Here is a 20,829-nt window from a genome sequence, read left to right on the forward strand (position 1 = left end):
ATATATATATATGTTGCACATGAGATTAATTAATTATGGTCCCCCTTATATGCTTATAGACATCATGCCGACGACCTATACCAGTTTGCCACGTGGCATTGATATATACCAAAAATTTTATGCTCACAGTCACTTTAGTGAGATCCATATTTTTGTTTTCTTAATATATGGGAATTGCTACCACCTTTTCTGTCCCACTTTGAGATAAAGTAAAAGCAGTGAAAAAGCAGGAAAGAAAAAGAAAAACATAAAAGAAAGGAAGAAAGAAAAAGGCAAAGCAATAAAGAAAGATGGAAAAGAGAGGAAGCAAAGACAAAGGTTCTCAAGACTCCATGATTATTCAAATTCTCTCTAGCACAGGACTTGGGGTTCCCCCTACTTAATCCTGAGTAAGAGGACCTCTCAAAGTTTCTACAAAGACTTGTTGGCCAGGGAGCTTCAATAAGAAGCTAGAAAGGGGAAACTGAAGAAAGATAAAGGAAGTTTTCTAGGGATGAATAGAGGTGTTTTGCAGAGCTCACCGGTGCAACAAATGATGGCCGGAAACCCTAACTGGTGGAATATCAATAGCATGCGCCCACCGACACAACCATCTTCTCCTTTCTTGCCTAATCCAAATTGTTTCCCTCAATATGCACCCACTTCTTCTTCTTCTTCTTCACTTCCCATTCATTCTTGGCATGATAGCCAGGAGCTTCCAGAGTCTTGGAGCCAACTACTCCTGTAATCTCTCTCTCTCTCTCTCTCTCTCTCTCACACACATACGTGCATCCATGGCTGCATGATTAATTATCAGATTTACCTCTTTCTCTTTATATGATATACGCATAATTAATCATTCCCGCTGTTTCTGTTGATCTTATGAACTAATTACATGATACACGTTTTCAATTCTCTCTCTCTGATCTCTCTCTCTCTCTCTCTCTCTCTCTCTCTCTCTCTCTCTCTTCAAACCATATGGAAGATGTCTAATATGATTGGATGGGGATATATATATATTTTTTTCTCTTAGGGGTGGATTGGTGGACGAAGATAAGCTTAGTATGAGCCCGTTTCAGCCTAGGAGGTTAGAGAATTGGGAGGACCCATTACTAAGTCAAGCTCCAAACGCTTCTGCTGTTAATGTCAAGCAAGAACACTCTGCAAGCAGCTATGTATATGGACATGGAAGTGAGGAGTTTCAAGCAGCAAAACCTACGTGGTCTCAAGTAATGCCTACTTCATCTCCAAAGTCTTGTGTGACAAGTTTCAGCAGTAACATGTTGGATTTCTCTAGCAACAAGACAGATGGGAGGCACCCACCACCCGATCGATCTTCTGAGGTAAGATAGGAATTGAGATTAGCCGGCCTTGTATTGTGGACTTCAGAATTATTGATTTTCCCGGGTTTCATTGAGTCTCTTCAGATTATAATTTTCTGAAATGAAGGTCCATGTTAAACTCATGAATAGATGAAGAGCGATCATCAAGGTCGACGTGATTATTTCTTTTTTTTTTTTTTTTTTTTTTTGTTGGGAGGGGAGGGGGGGGGGGGGGGGGGGGGGGGGAGGCTGGGCCGGAGAGGGGCTTCACCACAACCCCTCTTTAACTCTTATCCGACTAAATTGCTTCTTCTTTTGTGCAAGTTTTTTCCATAAGTGCAAGGCAATGAGGGCTCTTAATTACATTAATCTTTCCTTTCTGAAGTGTAACAGCACTGCAACTGGTGGGGCACTTAAGAAAGCTAGGGTTCAACCTTCTTCAGCCCAAAGTACATTCAAGGTAATGTTTACAAAGCAAAACACCTTGTGCCATGATCCCCAAACTCTCCCCGCGCGCCCCCCCCCCCCCCCCCCCTCCCAAACATACAACCCCACACATCACAGGTCCATACCCACACATGCATACACAACAAACACACACAAACATCTGTGGGTGGTAACTGTTGTCTTTCTTGATTGTCACTTTTCAATAGTGATGATTCTCTATCTTTTCCTCTCCAATTTATCCACCAAAACAGAAATTAATCAGGTTATTCCAGTACCAAAGAAAAAACCATATGTAATTAGGTTGCAACCATGCCTCATCCGCCTTCTAATCTTCTGTGTTATATTTTTACACGTACATGATCATCAGGTGAGGAAGGAGAAGCTAGGTGACAGAATTACAACTCTCCACCAGCTAGTATCTCCATTTGGGAAGGTAATGCCTAAACTAGCTAGATAATTAAGATGCCTCAAATTAAGTTTAAAATATTTGGTATACATAAAACTGACGTAATGGAACAACATTAATTCACGATCTTTCTGAGGAATTACATAAAGAGAAATTCTTTCCGTATGCGAAAGCTTCCTTTCTCCGTCTTTTTCTCAAGTTACTAGACTCGGGGTTTTCTCTTTAACTATTAAAGAAGACATGGAAATATGACTTTGGACGGTTGTGGTGTGTGGTACTTTTTAACCTTTTGCAGACTGACACAGCCTCTGTGTTGTTAGAAGCTATTGGGTACATCAGATTCCTTCAGAGTCAAATTGAGGTGATGTTTCTTCTCCTTCATTTATTTTTATAAACAACCAGGAGGAGCTCAGCTAGCTAGAGATTGCCCTGTTAAAAGTTTATTTTCTCAATCTTCTTTCAATAATGCTGTTTAGTTAATTGATTATAAAAAAAAAAATACTGTTTAGTTAATTATTGAAGTTTTTCATATATTATGCATACATACAGCACTTGCTTAAATTTTTTCTCCATGCCTTGGATACATGCAGGCCCTCAGCCTACCTTACTTGGGCAGTGGATCAGGAAACATGAGGCAGCAACAAGCAGTAAGTCACTGCTTATATAAACCCATCTGATCTCTCTCTCTCTCTCTCTCTCTCAAGGCATGTGCTGATGTTTTCATGGTCAATAATGTGGCATGAATTAAATAATGATTGCTATTTTGTTATTGTGTAATCTTGTTAGGTTCAAGGAGAGAGGAATTGTATATTTCCAGAAGACCCTGGTCAGGTATGCTTTATTGGATCCATTGCCTCCTTAAATGGCGGTGTAGCTGAGTGTAGGGAACTTACATTTGGAAAAGCTAGCTACTACTTCTCTGTGTTTGCTATACTAGAAATTAAACTAAGTGCTAGCTTCAAGATTAAAGATCATGCTATAAGATCATGTATATAGATTTCAATCCATATTAAATCCAACAAAAATATTAATGATTATAGACTAATTAACTTGTTCAAATTTCTAAATTTTTAAAGTTTCACAAAGTAATTAAAATTTCTAATGCTTTTGACACGTTTGTCCCCCGGCCCCTTTTTATGATCAGCTGCTGAATGACAACTGTATCAAGGCCGGGAAAGGAGCTCCTGAGCAGGTACGTAGTTCTTGACTACATAAATGTGTGTGTATTTATATATATATATATATATAGTAGTATACTCCTGTCTTCTTAAAAGAAAAGATTCTGTCACCTTTTTTCCATGTAAAGCTTTTTTGTAAACCTAAAAGTCGAAATGGAATTAATATGCAAACCTTTTTCTTTTTTTATTCATTTGAAATTGTTATAGGATTCTCATGAAGAGGCAAAGAAAGACCTGAAGAGTCGAGGGTTATGTCTGGTTCCAGTTTCATGCACATTGCAAGTCGGGAGCGACAATGGAGCAGATTATTGGGCTCCGGCTCTCGGCGGGGGCTTCCGGTAGATGGATTTTTAAGCTGCTGGTAGCATATGCAGCACAGTAATTAGAGGTTCACAGAAACGATATAACATCATGAGCAGTCACTCTGCTAATATCTAAGGCTGATTGCTCATGATGCTATACAATCTTGAATCTCTCACAATGCATTTGTGCTGTACATGTTGGCTTGCTAGCTAGGATTTGCGCGCAAGTTCTGAATTAAGACTCGAATTTATGTCGATTAAGCTTTAATTATCTATCTTCATCCTAAAGCTGCTGCTACAATGCTTTCCTTTGTATATGCATGCAGTGTTAGTATTGATCAATCGATCATTTTAAAAATCAAAACTGTTAAAGTGCACATAACGATGCACGTACATAAAGATCTTAAAAACTAAACTTACAATGATGTGGTTCGATCTGATATGTTAGATCTACTTTACAATATAACATATCATATCAAATTATATCAGTTTACATATTTACTTTTGTAAAATTTTTGTATAGACCAAATTTTGCTCTATTTGTAATGGGCCGGGCACAAAATTCACGCGACATCAAAGATATTTACAAAAATCGCGTGCAAGGATAGCATGTAAGCGAAGAGAAAACTAAACAATTCGTTCGAACATGTGAGCTCATAAAATAAGAAATTCATCCATAAAGCCGATCACCTACAGGAAACTTGAGAAAGTACATGACATGAATTTATTAAATCTCACCATTCTCATGGAGATAATTACCTATCTTTTAAATCAAAATATATCATTTTTGAAGAAGGATCCTTGCTCCGATGTCATGTTAAACCATATCATGATTGGGAGTTCAAAGGTTTACACTTGAAGTTTTAAGCGAATTGGTCTACGACTTGCAACTGGATTATGTTATTTTCTTATCTTACATAATGAGGCTCATTTACTCTTGGTCTTCTCCTAATTAATTAATTACTAGCTAAAGTTAAAGAAGTTTATAAGGTTAAGGGAATTGAAGCTAGCTAAGAAAGAAATTAAGACATATAATTTCTCGTTAAGCAACAAAGCAAAGGGAATCAATAGATCATCTCCAAGTAATAATATATATATATATATATATATATATATATATATATATATATATATATAATATTTATAGTTATAACATTATCTTATGATTCCACTAGTACTTGATCAATCTGGTCGCGATTGATCTAGGGTTGCAAGCAATTTAGAGATCGATAAGGTCTTTCTAATTATTCTTTTGTGTTTTGTTTATAATTTGTAACAAACATGCAATATGTACTTGATATTTTGTTAGCTAGCTCGAGCTTTTGCTATATATGATCTAGGCCGGTATGTACGTAGGAGTTTTGGTCCATGCTTAATTTGCTTTTGAAGTGCTAATTTTATATACCGGTCCTAAATTGGAAGCAAGACTAGTCATTTTTATTTTCATTTTCATTTTTTTTCGATAATTTTTCAAGAAATAGGAACAAGCCATAACTATTTATTCCCGCGCGTCTTGAGATGGGTATATATATAGCTAGCTAGCATTATATATTAGTGGCAAATTATTTTTGTGACGACTAATTAATTATCATATGCAAGAGAAATACTAAGATTTGAGAACATATAGATCATGAAGATCATCATTCATTGTCAATGAAAACATTAATAGTGCCACGATTGCATACACTTTAGCGACAAATTAGAGTACTCTCTTGATCATTGAAGAAGTTAATTGTTTCCATTAATGTTAAATGCAATATGAGATCAAAGATATTGTTTATAAATGAAAAACTGAGTCTTCATGATATTAACATGATGATCAATAATGATTAAAATTCTTCATTGCTACTTATAAATGAATGAATAATCAATTATATGTATACATCAAGCACAAAATATTATAAGCAAGGATTTCCCACAAATTTCCTACACTACTTTCTATAATTTTTTAAAAAATATATTATATATAAAGTACTCCACAGTAATATTGTGGAAGTCTACATGTTGTGTCCATCTCTTTTTGTAATGTAGAAAGTATTTAAGGTTAAAAAAAAAAAACTGTAGAGAATCCCGATGATCATGTCGTACATAGTTGGTCACCGACGATTCCCCGCCTCATCAGTTGCATCAAGCATATCTATCATAACTACCTTAGTTGTTGAATGCCTTTTTGAAGTGACAATAGTAGTACTTGATCTTTGTAGTCATAAGGTTGTATTTCTTGAAAAATTTTGTAGAATGTGAACACTAGTAAAAGTTGGAGTTGCTTAAAATCATTATAAAAGTTAAAGAACTTTTATGATCTCCAAATCAAGAAAATATAATTAAAATTATAATTCCATCACATTTTCAAATTTGACATCTACAGTACTACTGGCCCACATTATATATAATTAGTACGTATTAACCTGATATATATATAGCTGCAGACCTTTTTCGTTTAATGTCTCCATTTACCTAATTATTACCTATAAATTAAATCTCATTTCTTACTAATTAATTGAAATCGATCTTGATCATGTGGTGTTTGGCTAATTTGTCACAAATTGTCAGGTGCATGCCTGCATAACAAGAGAAAAATGCAGGTTCTAATTTGAGGAAACCAAAAACCTCTTAAATTAGCTTGGTTGTGAACATAATTCCACGGCCCTTTTTCTTTTACTTCATAAGCTGATCTCTCTCTCTCTCTCTCTCTCTCTCTCTCTCTCTCTCTCTCTCTCTCTCTCTCTCTCTCTCTCTCTCTCTATATATATATATATCATATATGTAGTTTTTTGTTTGCATGTAATATATATCCGGTCGATCCACTCAACAACTCCATCAAACCCTCCGTCAAATCATCAACAAAAACTTAATTTTCCAGATACTACGGCCACGATCTTCTGAGCTGTGATCAGAGATTCCAAGGAAAAAGAAAAAAGATGAGTTAAATTAACTAGCTATATATAGCCTCGGGTTGTAAATAATTGCTTGGGTTGTTCACAAGTTATATTCAAAAGAAGTTGATAGATGAGATAGATAGATATGGTCATGATCATCAGCATGCCCACAAAGTCCCAACGTTGAAGTTTTCAGGTGCTGTGTCCTTGTCTACAAAGAACATCAGCTTGCTAATTCTGAATTTCCTCTCTCTCACGTTGAAATTTGATCCTCCAAGGCTATCTAAGATAGAACTCCTCCTTGTTCATTCGAACTGTAAACAACATGCCTTCAAATAAAAGACGCATGAATGAATGTTTTTTAACGGACATTTCGATCAGAATCATGTTCGAGAGCACAGCAAACCAAAGTATACCTAGACATAACATGATGCGACCCCATGTCTGTATCTTGAGAGGAAAGAATCAATATTCTTGTTTGCAAAAACGTACGTATGGGTGCGTGCGTGCGTGCTTTGCTACAGAGCTGGGACCTATCCCACGTGGGGTTGGCACATCGATGTCTTGGTGAAGTACTTTTCTGTTGTCGTCTAGCTCTATCTGATCTGCCCACCACTAGTATTACTGCACGTCCCTGTTTTCTTCAAAAGGACGATTACTTACTACTTAACTTAGCGTATGTTTCCAGCTTTGATTATCGTATTACACGTCCTAACTTACAAAAGACCATCAAATTCGATTTGACTTATTATCATTTGCTTTTCACTTCAAGTATATACATATCATGTGGATATAAATACATACACGTTTTATATATATATATTAGTGTATTTTCTATTCTTTAAATAGATTAGCATATTCCCTAATATTCTTAGAATATTATGGAAATATTCTTAATTTTCTATAATTTCTCTAGATTAGAATATTTTCTTCATTGTATTACATATCTTATTTACATTGGCCATATTCATCTATATATCTATTGATCTCCTTTGTACAGTTTGATTTACGCAGAAAATATACGTGTTATTCTTCAAAACTTTGTCTCTATTTCAACATGGCATAGGAGCTTCCAATGGCCAGGTGTCTCTGATTTTCTCTGTCCGTTTAAGCCCTTATTTTGGTGTTCCTTTCTTCCACATCAGCACATGGCATTCTCTACACTTGGCAGTGGGTTTCTCACGTGTTTATGTTCATTAATTTATTGCTCAGATTCTCATCAACTCAGATTATAAAGGGAGTCCTGAGAATTTTCTCGATGTTTTTGTCTAAACGGCTTCTCATTCTAGTACCGCATGTGCCCCTTCTCTCATTGGCACATTTTTCACACTTGCAACATGCACCACACGCGCCTCGTCTCTCTGCCCTAGTCTCACACGCGCCACACTTGCCAAATCCATCTACTTTCAGCCCAGCTACATTCCGGCCCAGCTCAAGTAACTTTTCCCTTTTTCCAAGCCTTTTTCTCTTTAAGTCCATGTTTGTCCAAACCCAATTTACACATTCCACCACCTCAGCTGCCATAGTGTCTGCCACCCTATCTGACATGTCATTGTTGACCATTGACCTTTGATTGTTGACAAAAAAAAAAAAAACATCTCACACCTCATCTAACCTTGACACTATTGTTCATCCTAATATTATAGATGGATCTAATTATAATATGTGAGCTTAAAATATGAAAATATTTATTAAAAGCCGTAAATTATGGCGCTATGTCTCTGGTGATATTATTGCACCCAAGCCACATGATGGTGTGAATCTTGATATTTTTGCATACCACCTTGAAGATTGGAATAGTATCCACTACAAAATCTTGTCTTGATTTATCAACACTTTTGTTCCTTTCATCCATAACTTGATTCTCAAGTTTGGTAATGCTAAAATTGCTTAGTATTCTCTTGCTAAACGATACAATTGTACTCATGATATTACAAGAAAGACAACAGTTACCACCCACAGATGTTTGTGTGGGTTTCAGACTCTTTTTAGTTTAATTTATGCCAACTAAAAACCAATCCTGAACTAGCCATGATCGGTAAGTAACCACTGAGACGAAATTGTAGTATGCTGCTCGGTAGCATTTGATGTAATCAAATTCTGGTCATATATTCAGCTTCACCACTTCTGCTTAGTCAACCAGTGTTAACTTCTTCAAGTAAACATGATCTGAAGTCAGAAACAGACCCATCCTTGCTCTTATGGTTTGTGATCTCCTACTTCAAAATCAAAGCTTGGGTACATATGTTTTTCCACAAAGTCAAAATAGGCTTTAATCTGTGCATGCCTTGAATGCTCTGTCATATATGTTATACAGGTTCTGGTCTTTCTTCTGCTTGAATTTTGAGGACTTCACACATAATCTTTTTGTAATTTCGAGAGTACTGAATTTATATCCTACTAGAAAATTAATGATCACCACCTCATGAGATCTGTAGGAAGTTTCATCTAATGACTGAAGGAGCACAATAGAAATGTGTAGGATAGCTGTGTGACTACTAAAAGAGGATAGCTGAGAAGTGAGAACACACATTTAATATACCTTTTGTTTTTTCCCCCCCTTTTCTCACTCTTAAATTGATATTTGCCTTTATATTGTTTTATTTTATGCTTAAATAAAAACTGAGTCGACCTTGTGCATTCTATCATAACAGTACTGAATTTATGATGGGAAGTCTTCAAGAACAAGTTCAGTTGATTTTGTTATTAGCTCATAAAACTTGTTGTGTACCACTTGATGTGTGCCTCTGCTTTCTGTTTTCCCATCAGTTCTTAGCCAAGAAAGGAGGTACACCTAGGAAGAATGAGATCATGTTTGTTGCTCCTACTGGAGAGGAGATCAACAACATAAAGCAACTGGAGCAGTACCTAAAATCACACCCTGGAGCAGTCCAATTGATTGGCTTGATAACCTATTATGTTGGAGTTGTCATATCCTTAGTTTTATCTATCTATTTTTTTTATTCACCAAGTTATGTAAATGGAGAATTTAGTGTTCCTTTTCATGGTTTGTGTTTTTATCTGTTGAAATACATTCTTACTCTTCAGTTTGAGTGGCTGCAGAGAATATACTAGAAATTCAATGTAGCGGTTGTCTTCCATTTGGGTGGTTATAACGAATATACTTGAAGTTTTATTTGGTGTGATTAAATCACATGAAAGACTGTTATTGATATGTAACTCATATCTTGTAATTTTATATTTTGTAATGTAATCTAATATCTAGTGGATTGTATGCATTTTAGTTTTTCATTTTTATATATTTTATTATTCTGGACAATTTTATGCTTTTTAGCATTACCTCTTAGAAAAATTTTGACAAAATATAGGCTTCTTTAAAGAAAAAAAGTATGATTTTCAACATTTTTTAAAAATTTTCTATAATAAATATAGGCTTTTATATAAAGAGAATTATGCTTTTCAACATTGATTTTTCTTAAAAAAATCTTTAATATAATATAGGTTTTTATTTAAAAAGAAATTATGCTTTTAAAGCATCAGAAAAAAAAAGAAAAAAGAAAAAGAAAAAAAAAGCTGGTTCAATCTGGAACCCGGAATCCGGGTTTTGCAAAACCTGGGTTCATCCAAGTTCCAGCCTGGATATGACCTGGGCTAACCCAGTCCGGGTTTCGGCCCGGATTTCAAATTCGGGTTCCGGTTTGGATATACCCCGGTTGGAACCCAAATGAACAGCCCTTATGAGAAGGTGTGAACCAGAGAATCGAACCATTTGTGTATCATTTTGTTTAGTATTCCTGATGGGACAAATCAATGCCTGCCAGCTAAATACTAGATCGTGTTTTAATTTCTTAAGCAAATTTTTCTTATCAGCAATCTTAATATTTTATTATATTATAAGAAAATTATTTATTTATGATTAGATATTTGCGAAGAAAATGATCATGTTTTTTCATCGCAAATAAAATAATTATTTTTTTCTTAGAATATTATGATCTCCTTTGCATTTATGAGAAACCAAACCTAAATCTTGTGGTTTATTTTACTTCTTATGAAAATCATCTGTAAAATATCTTAAATTGGTACATGAGCTTAATTTCTTTCTTTCAAATGTTAAAACAGGTAATAATTATTTCCTTTTTTATTTTACAGAGAAATAGGCAAGATTGATTTATTTTTTGGAAATTAACTTGCTAATTAAGAAGCATAATTGCATTTTTTATGGCCAGAATATATACTAAGAAAGAAGTTTTTAAGAAAGGAATGAAATAAATTTGCAAATTAATGTTTAAAATTGTCAAGCAAGTGTATGAGAAAATAAATGGACATGGAAAATATCTCTTATATATGTTTGATACACCCACCCATCACCAAAGCATTGACTCTCAATTATTGCATGCAGCATGGTTTTCCACGATGCAAGGCCCCTCTAAAGTTAAGTACGTGAGAGATAAGATTTCTCAATCAAATGAAAAAGGAAAAGCAATTTCCTCCCGTTCAGATACGCGCGTCCAAGTTTTTAGAGGTTTTCTAAGTCCTGACTTGTACGTATATTAATTAGTCATAAACCTCCATAGATACATACATATATATATATATAATTAATCTAGTTGTAAGAACAATCGTATATTAATATGTGTATCAATTTAATGTGATTGGTCAAAAAATAGATTTTATTAAAAATAATGCTAATTTAAATTTTAAATACGAAGTAATCAGTATTGATACGCAGATTAGTACGCGATTTTACTTGTATGTAGCAAAACTTATATATATATATATATATATATATATATAAGTCTTAAGGGTGAAACCAAAAAATCTGATTTGGTGGGCCAAAATAATAATAATAAAAAATAAATAAATAGAAGAGACTAAATATTAATTTTCATATAGTCTATTTTATAAAAATACTTTTAAAATTTTAATTTTCATCAAATTTTGAAAATTTTGGGAGACCAAAACTTCCCAACCCCCTTGGTAGTTCCGCCCTAGAGAGAGAGAGAGAGAGAGAGAGAGTTTGAAAAAACTTGTCAAGTATTTATTAATTGATCTCTAAAATTTTATTAATTAGCAACTTGACCTTCGATCTTAATAATATAATATAAAATGAAAGGTAGTAATGATGGATGGATAGAAGTATCGAAGAAATGATCGAGCGCCTTCCTTATTGCACTCCAAGCCCACATGCATGCTTGCAGGGTCAAACTTTAATTATATATCTTCGTTGCACACCTCTTATATGATCTCTATCTCTATCTCTCTCTGTACCATTGAAAGGACGTTTGAGATTAAACTTAGGATTTAGGGAGGGAAAGATGGTGAGCGTCATGAGGATATGGCTGCATATTAGTTTTGTTGTTGTACTACTGGTTGTTGGGTTCGAGAGTAGCGAAGCCTATGGCTATGGGGGAATTTCTCATGAAATAGGGAAAAATATTGATAGAATAAATAAGATGGGTCCATACTTAGGTATTGTGGTGCCAAACTCCTTTGAGTTGGACCCTCTTCTCCAGTCTCCCAGCTTTGTGGCTGATGAAAAGTTTCCCTTCTTGGACTTTTCAGGTAAATATATATCAAAAATTTATTATTATATATATATATGGATATATTTCCTATGGTGATCATGAATTAGTTGCTTCTGCACTGTGTTTCACAAGTTGATCATGATTTAGAACTTTTTTGGTTTTTACAGATGATTGTTTTTAATCGATCAGCTGATCATGAATTGCTTGATGATTTTGATGTGGTCACATATATGCAGGAAGAAGGTTTCGATTTGGAGAGCTGGCAAATGAGAAGGTTATTGTTGTTATGACAGGATTGAGCATGGTATGTACATGTAGTACTGCAGTATCTTTTGTAGCAGCTTCCCTTCTACTTTTCCTCTGTTTCATAATATATATTAATTTGGGGTTTCATTGGATATCGGCGTGCTGCTTCATGATTGCTTATTCATTTCTTCATCGACTAGCTTAATGCAGGTATAGCCACAGAATTACTGCTAATCCTTTTCAGAGTGAAAGGTGTTGTGCACTATGGAATTGCTGGAAATGCAAATCCTAATCTCCAAGTTGGAGATGTTACTGTTGCCCAATATTGGGCTCATACAGGTCTTTGGAACTGGCAGGTACTACTGAAAAAAATATATCATTTCTCTTCACTGATCTCTCCATGTTCAGTTTGCTCATGCGACATGATAAGGGAATTATATATGAATATATAAGAAAATTTTTTGAATCTTAATTTCTTCATAATTTTTTTTTTTCCTTTTGCTATTTTCCCAATTCCATCATCTTTGATTCTTTTCATCAGTTCTAACAAAAGCATATAGAATAGAGGACCAAATTAGTGATAAAATGGTGGATCTTTTCACCCATATATGCAGTAGTACTAGACATCATAGACATGTCAACAAGTTATATAGCTAGCCAAAGGAATTTTCAACGGATGCTATTGAATTAGAATAAAGTGTAAAGTATTTTGATCATTTCGCATTCTGTTGACCGTTGATCAGCTAGATTATCAAATTAAATAGGCCTGCACAGTGACCCGATCCGACCAGATTTGGGCATGATCCGATCCGACCCGCAGGTGCGTCAGCATCAACTAGATCCGATTCGACCCGTGAATTTTCGGGTCGGGTCGAACCCGTTCTTCTTGCTTTCGATCATTTCATCTTCATAATTTGAGTTGCAGACCCACGCTTTACAAACTCTGCCTCTTGCACATCGTCCGTCCCCCCTTTTCCTCTTCCTCCTACTCCTTCCCTCCCAAACTCACGCTGCCTCTGCAGGTACACCTTGAGATCGTCGACGACCTTCACCTCAGGAGGAAGTAGAAGCTTTGGGTGGAACCGGGATCTTGTTGGTTTGATCTGACATTGAAGCGAGTGCTTCGCATGATCGGATTTTTTTTTCTCTCTGCTTCTGATTTCTGAGAATGACCCATGTTTTGGATTTTGTCTCCGATCTGTTTCTAGCATCCAAAATTTTTTTTGGTTTTACTTTATCATCAATTTTCAGAGCTTATTTTGTCGATTTAGCGGCAACCAAACAGAGCACAAGACGAAACAAATAAATGAGAGACACTTACTCAAAACTTGCTCCGCCAAGAAGCTTCTAGACTTGTCCTTGTAGAGCATCCTTCTGGGCAAATCTTTTGCCATCGGGGACACCGACTGGAAAAATCTCTTACATTGGCCCTCATCACTGCCTCGATGATTAGCCCTCGCCAAGTGGGTCACTAGATCGTAGACGATGAAGCCGTTGCAGGAGAAAAAAATGGAGATCGTGCGAGCAGTGAGATGGGTCTCTTCAGGGTATGCATGTGTCTTTTTCTGGCCAAAGGAGCAGTGACAGAAAGTCTACGACGACGAAGAATGCCACTGGCTACGATTTCTACGGGTAGTGGCGTGAAGGAAACGGGTTCGACGGTTTCGATGAAGAACAACCCGCTAATATCTCTTGACCCGATGAACCCGTTTTTGCTCGGATTGGACGGATCGGTTAGTCGGCTGGATCGGGCCCAAGGCCCTTTATGCACAGCCCTAAAATTAAATGTCTCGTGTTTTACAACAATTAAACAGATACTATCTATTTTGCTTGAAATGGAGAGCATCACTGTTCATCTGGAATTGGGAAGCAGATTAAAAAAATAGTTACTTTAAGTGGGTCTAAGAAAAGAAAGATTAGTTAGGTTTTTATATCATTATCAAATGCCCATGGTCCGCCAAAGTATGAACAAGTTTTCAGGTCAAAATATAGTAGTTAGACTTGCAGTGTTTGAGGATTCTTCTTCTACACATGGGCATTTGACTGAGCTTGAAACACGGTCCAACAAACGTCATCCAAGAACTCAATTACCGGCATATTTATAACCTCAAATAGATCTAGCTAAGATGCTTTTAGAATTATGAAAAGGCAAAAGAAGCACATGCATATGACTTAATATTCCATATTATACCTTGATCGTGCACGGGCCGTATTGATCAAGAAAAGTGGTACCTTAATTTGGCTGTTCAATACATAATCTTTTGACTGTTTGGTGACAGCAGTTACACCTGCAATTACCTACGTTTTTGTAAGAAGTAATGTACCAATCCAAAGCTTTTCATCTTCTTTCTGTTTGCTTTTTTTTTTTTTTTTTTTGTTTCATTTGAAATGATGTCAGAGGTATGGAGATGGGCAAAATGATGAGTTAGCCTTGGAATCTAGTGGAGATTACACAAGAAATATTGGTTACCTGAGATTTTCTGATTACAACAATATAACTGATCAAAATGGGAAGTATGTGGGGAATTTTCTGAACAATGTTTGGCTTCAACCAGAAGAGATCTTCCCAGTTAACGGAACTCCAGAAGTTAGGCAGCATGCCTTTTGGGTTCCCGTCGACAAGCATTACTTCACAGTTGCAAAGAAACTCAAGGTATATATCTTATTCAATTCGGTGATATTTTCTAATCATCTGACGAATTAATGGATGGTCTCATCCTACCCGAAAACCATATAGGGTAACTAAATGCTGCAGTTAGGACCCACATGATGTGTCTATATATCCATCTAAATTAGAATTTAAAGTTCAAAACCATAAAGCTCTGAATTATATATCTTTATATATATTTGTCATCAGAACTTGAAGTTGGGGAGTTGTGTAAACACAACTTGTCTGCCAAGAACACCAGTTGTTGTGAGAGTCAAGAGGGGGATCAGTGCCAATGTTTTTGTGGACAACAGCGCCTACAGATCATTCTTGAATACGAAATTTAATGCCACTTCAATCGACATGGAGAGTGCTGCGGTTGCTTTGGTTTGTCTTCAACAGAAGAGACCTTTTATTGCAATCAGATCTCTCTCTGATTTGGCTGGTGGGGGCTCAGCTTTGTCCAATGAAGCCAATATCTTCTCCTCACTGGCAGCTCAAAATGCTGTTGATGCCGTTGTTAGATTCATCACCCTATTGTATTAATTACTAGTTTTATTATATTCTTGTATGCATCAAATTAAAGGTCTTATTCAAAAACTCCATAATCTTCTATCAATAATTGACCATTGACCAAAAAACAAATATATATATATATATATTCTCAACATAAATATGGGTTTGACTAATAAACTTATTATTAAACATGAGTCATGAAATACCGGATACGTGGTACTTCCATCTTATTATAAAATGCCATGTCCTAGAAAAATTAGGATTTATGTAAGCAATTTTAAAAACATAGCATATATATTATGATTGAATGATGTGCTATATCATCCATACTCTGGAAGTATATATTTAATAATATTTCACGATCAATCACAAGATTGAGTGATTATATTATGTTGATTGTGGCTTGATTCTTGTTGAAAACATCATTCTGAAGACTTTGCTTGATTGTGGCTCGACTCTTGCTGGAGCGAACTTTGGCTCGACACTTCGGTCGACAATCTGCATGAGTGAGCCCCAGATAGATTGTTGGCTCAACACTCGCTTGATAGTTAACTCAAGTTAGCGCCAACAGATTGTTCGTTTGACACTTTGCTCGACTGAATGTTCAAAAATTAAGGTTTTCTATGCCGTATAGTATAAATACATATTGCTTTTCATTATTTGATGCATTAGGAGTTGCCAAAACAAAGAGAAAAGATAGAGAACTCCTTTTATGAGATTTTGAGAGCTCATTGAGTGTATTAAGGCTTTCATTTAGTTGTTTCTTATTTCATTTATTGCCAAATTATACTTTTAACGCTAGGATCAACAAAAGTCAAGTTTGGACACATGCGCCAGATTTTTCTGCAACTCCTTCGACTGCTACGAATTATTTTGGCATTGGACAGACTGCTTATAACTCACAGGTAATGTAAAAAAAAAAATATATATTTTGTTAATATTTTTAGTGAATTGCATTGCCACTTTTAATATTTTTGGGATGCCCCCATAGGACAAAACTAATCAAGGATATACTACGAAGGCTCTTCATCAAGACTTTGGTAATTGGTAGATATGCTTTTGGTAGCTAGCTGGTTGATTTTAGAAGGGACCACTATTTTTGGGAGCTAGTTTTGAAATGAAAATGCAATTGTTTGAGAGGGACCACTTTTTTGTTTGCTAGCTTTGTAATGAAACTACAATTTTTTGGGAGGGACCACACTAAAACTTTTTTGGTGATTGGTAGAATCCATGACATGTGTTGATCAAGGACATAATTCTGCATAAATATATTCAATTGAATGCAATAAATGATATAGCAAGTGGTGCCGCATTTCTTTAGATAAATGTATTCAATTATATTCAAATGAAATGGTGCTGCATTTCTTTAGATATTCAATTATGCAGAAATCTATTCAATTATATAGTAGGTGGTGCCGCATTTCTTTAGATAAATGTATTTGAAAGCCTGCACTCATGTGCATACAATACTCAGAATGCTAGGCAAAAATTACATAGAGTTGAACATCAAGAAAGGAAGTTCCCGCATGTTCCTTTCCTTTTCCCACGTTTCCAATATCAACTTCAAGAAAATTAAGTTCCCACATGGTTAAGGTTTTTCTTGCCCACACAATATATAGCCAGTTATATAATAATGATATTCGAACAGAATTTCCAACATATTAAAGCTGCACACGGCTGAGGTAGTTCATTCAAAAGCTATGGATAGAAGTTCCATAAGCCCTTAGATCCACAACAGCCAAGAATAACAAGTCAAACATTTAAATAACTTCTAAAGTGAAAGAGAAATCCAACCATCCATTCTCGATGACCTATCACAAGGCTGTTTCTACAACATTCTAATTTCTAGCAAGCAAACATATACATCAAGAGATTTCCCAACATGTAATTTCTCAAAAGATTACATGAAATTAACTTCATACATTACATCTTGTCTCATAATTTCCTAAAAATCATGGCTAAACAAAGTACCAATGACATTGAAATTAAAACTACAATGACCCTCTCAAACTTTATCTTGCGCCTCTCAATCTCTATTTCTAGTTGATGTTGAGTTGTTTAAATATTCATTGCCAATTGTATCTTTTGAATTTCGGTTTTTAAACAGTTGATTCACTTCTCACCATATAGTGGTATTTCCAGATCAAACCAACAAAAATATCTGCAAGAATGCCCAGTCTGCAAAATAAACCAACACATTATCAAACAAGGATTACCGTTCACTTCTTAGCAAACCAGAGTGAAATATATATATTTCTAGTTTTTTTTTTAAAGTATAAACAAGAGTGAAATATCATACCTCAAAGTTTTGGCAACTAAAAAATCGGTGCCCCTCATTATCCTCCATATGTGCAGTTCATCGACATGCTTTAATACCACAAAAGCATATTGGGTATTCATTTTGCCAAGAGTTTTTTGAGCGTGAGTTATTGTTAGTACTACTACGTACTTCAGACATTGTAATCAATCAAGACCTATTGTGTATTTGCAGCATAACAAGTAACACAATTAAAAACCCGGTTATTAGTGTACGGTACAAATATCGTGCAAAACTAATGGCCCGTATGAATCATAGGCAAAACAAATAGCTTCGGCTTAAACATATATATATGTTTGCAGGATAGGTACCCCTCCATCATATATATATTTGAAATAATGTGTAACAGAATCAATGAGCATTCACATGTCCAAAGTTCAAATTCAAAACTGGAGAATGTTTTCAAATTATGTATTATTAATTGTCACGTATTTTCTTAATTCATTTCGTATATAGAAAAAAAACATGAGCTTAAAGTTTACTGCAGAAATTAAGAACATAAATATATATGTTTAGATCAACATGCATGACACTTGACCCATCCCAAATAAGCTTTGTGAAAAATTAAGTGGCCTTAGGTTTTGGATAAGTGCAGGGTTCATCCATTGTGGCATTCTGTCGAGCACTTGGTGCTCTGCAAATAAGCTTGTTTAACGGTGACCCATCCCAAATACAAATTTCAAAAAATTTACAAGACCCATCCCACATACAGATTTCAACCATCACACAAAACCCATTTACAAGACCAATCCCAAATACAGATTTCAACCATCGCACAATGATCTCAAGTTTCATTTACCAAAAGCAGAAGAAATCAACCATCACCTGGAGGAGACTAAATGCTAGGCCCACTGTGAAGGAGACGAAAATGGTAACCCCATCGTCTGGGATTCTGAAATGGTACCCGATGTCGGGGGTTTTTCGGGAAAATGCCACCCCAACTGGAAGGAGATAAAATGCAGAGGTCGGGGATGAGTTTGGGTGCAATCGAATTGGGCACTAATTTAACGGAAAATGAAATGGAGTGGGAAAATGCAGAGGTTACAATACATAAATTGGGGGGCGGGGGGGGTGAGTCGAATGGGGTAGAGGTTATCACAAGAAAGCAACTAACAGAGGGAAGTCAAATAAAATGGAAGGATGGAAGGTTGACTAGTCTCGTGTTGCGGTGAAAAAAAGAAAAGAAAACACCAACTAGGTGTCGTGTCCACGTCAAGCAGGACATCTAAATGGGAAGGTTGAGCAGGTCCGCTACCATTTCCCTTGTTGAAAAGTGAACACAAAACATAGAAAAAGATCAGCAAAAGAAAGCACGAACCCCATCAGAGAGGTTTCTACCTCAACAGCATGAACTCCATATATCGAGAACTTAAGCATGAACTCAGCAGCACAAGCCTAGCTAGTTCCAAAGAATATTACTTTGAAGTATCTATATATTATTTAGACGGTCTCATGATTGCCTTTAATTAATATATATGTTGTTCAGCATGCTGCATGCTATATGTATGCATGGGCCGGAGTACTTATAATGTTAAATTTATTTTCTTTTTTTAGATTTAATTTTCTTGTCGTAAACTTCATGACTTCTTTAACTCCAACTTAAGAATGAGAAGTTGAAGAGCTTACGCGCGTACGTATGTTACGTTGAAGGCAACTATGTAAATGAAACTTAAATAAAAAATATAATTCAAGTTACAAAGCCTTTAAACTTCCAAATTTATTAATACAGAAATGCTATTTGCACACGGCGTCGCGTACCCTTCGCGTACACGCCGTCCACGTGGTACGATTAATGAAATGGTGCGTTGCTCACCGCATCGAGGATTCCCCCGGGCCTTATCGTTCTGCCTCCCCTCTTCCTTCACGTATTGACATTCAGCGAAACCCGGCGTGTGCAACCAGCATTTACTTTTTTCCTTTTTCTTTCTTCCCTCGCAAGTTACCCGCAAGACATAAACTGCAGAGGAAACCTTACAAGGATTTCTTTTGGGTAATATGACCTCAAAATTTGAAAAACAAAGAAGAAACAAACAAATACAAATAAATATCTGAAACGTAAAATTACAATTTAACCTCACGAAAACAGTCGGGCAAAGCAGACTCTCTTCCTATGACATAATCATCTCTATGAGCCTTCCACAGAGCTTGCATCAATTCTCTCCCTCTCAAGCCCTGCGACGTGAAATCAGCAAAAGCTCTTCTGCTTAAGAAAAGAGTTTTGTACAGCCCCTTGAAAACTCGCATTGCAGCAACCATCTTGTCCATATTTCCAAAATATGTTGCCACGTAAGAATCACTATTAATAGACACGTGATAATCCAATGCAGCTTTCGTGTTCCCATGCATGCTTGTGAAATCCTCACCACTAAGGAGGCTAGACTTAGTGACTACATTGGTGTAAACAGATGTTAAACCTTCAATTTCCATAAGCCCATCCCCGGCTGCCAGATATATATTTGTGTTTGTCGGGATGGAAAGTGCTTGAAGTATGAAGGCCATCTCATTAGGCGTAAGGGGACACTTCCCCCGTTTTCTCCAAATGCAGGCCAACTCTCCAGTCCATGGTTTTCTATCTCCTTGTGCTGCCTCAATGGTTTTGATGAAGGCTGAAGAAAGACCCGAGTATTGGCATTGGCTGTAAGCTACCATGTCCGGTTCAAAGCGAAGGTGAAGCGAGATAAAAGGTTTGGGTATAGCTTCTAGAAGCTCAGAGGCTTTCTTCTCCAAGGATCTTGTGAGGCATAAATCCATTGAAACCAGGTCGTGCGAAACCCATTTCAAAACCAGAAATTTCCTGCACCTTCACGCTGCAGAAAAACCCATTTCGTAACCCAAATCGGTAGAAAACGATTCCGACCGCACAAACCAGTTCTCCTGCCCAGCAACCACCCTCTTGTCATCGTCGAATCCGAAGCCACTACATGACTCTGATCTCTAGCTGCATTTCTTCTCCAACGAAATGCTTGCGCATGTATACGAAACATGAAGCCGGTTTTAGAAGAGAGAAGGAGATGATTTCGTTCTTACCTGCAGTGTTCAATCCGCACCGATTTTACGAAGGTCTATTGAAGGGTACAGGAAAATTGCTACGCACCGTTTCATTA

At 36.1% G+C, this 20,829-nt stretch overlaps 4 protein-coding genes across 4 annotated transcripts; 2 read left to right on the forward strand and 2 right to left on the reverse strand.

The window, feature by feature from the left end:
* Positions 1-273: 273 nt before the first annotated feature.
* LOC122304871 (transcription factor bHLH68-like) lies at positions 274-3,922 on the forward strand. The gene is made up of 9 exons (XM_043117134.1): positions 274-723; positions 1,013-1,322; positions 1,687-1,761; positions 2,116-2,181; positions 2,450-2,515; positions 2,745-2,801; positions 2,941-2,985; positions 3,299-3,346; positions 3,540-3,922. Exons 1-9 carry the CDS (start codon positions 494-496, stop codon positions 3,672-3,674), a joined length of 1,032 nt encoding a protein of 343 aa, XP_042973068.1. The 5' UTR covers positions 274-493; the 3' UTR covers positions 3,675-3,922.
* A 7,679-nt stretch (positions 3,923-11,601) lies between these two features.
* On the forward strand, positions 11,602-15,492 carry LOC122304873 (bark storage protein A-like). The gene is made up of 5 exons (XM_043117137.1): positions 11,602-12,036; positions 12,236-12,303; positions 12,446-12,601; positions 14,644-14,898; positions 15,103-15,492. The coding sequence occupies exons 1-5, from the start codon at positions 11,790-11,792 to the stop codon at positions 15,436-15,438; spliced, it is 1,062 nt and encodes a 353-aa protein (XP_042973071.1). The 5' UTR covers positions 11,602-11,789; the 3' UTR covers positions 15,439-15,492.
* LOC122304874 lies at positions 12,820-14,122 on the reverse strand. The gene is made up of 2 exons (XM_043117138.1): positions 13,567-14,122; positions 12,820-13,449 (listed from the first exon to the last, which is right to left on the reverse strand). Exons 1-2 carry the CDS (start codon positions 13,637-13,639, stop codon positions 13,142-13,144), a joined length of 381 nt encoding a protein of 126 aa, XP_042973072.1. The 5' UTR covers positions 13,640-14,122; the 3' UTR covers positions 12,820-13,141.
* Positions 15,493-19,786: 4,294 nt separating the features above from the next.
* On the reverse strand, positions 19,787-20,476 carry LOC122304888 (O-fucosyltransferase 13-like). Its single transcript, XM_043117153.1, has one exon. It carries the CDS (start codon positions 20,474-20,476, stop codon positions 19,787-19,789), a length of 690 nt encoding a protein of 229 aa, XP_042973087.1.
* Positions 20,477-20,829: the final 353 nt, after the last annotated feature.

The sequence above is a fragment of the Carya illinoinensis genome, chromosome 3 (genome assembly GCF_018687715.1).
Source record: "Carya illinoinensis cultivar Pawnee chromosome 3, C.illinoinensisPawnee_v1, whole genome shotgun sequence".
Classification (NCBI taxonomy): Eukaryota; Viridiplantae; Streptophyta; class Magnoliopsida; order Fagales; family Juglandaceae; genus Carya; species Carya illinoinensis.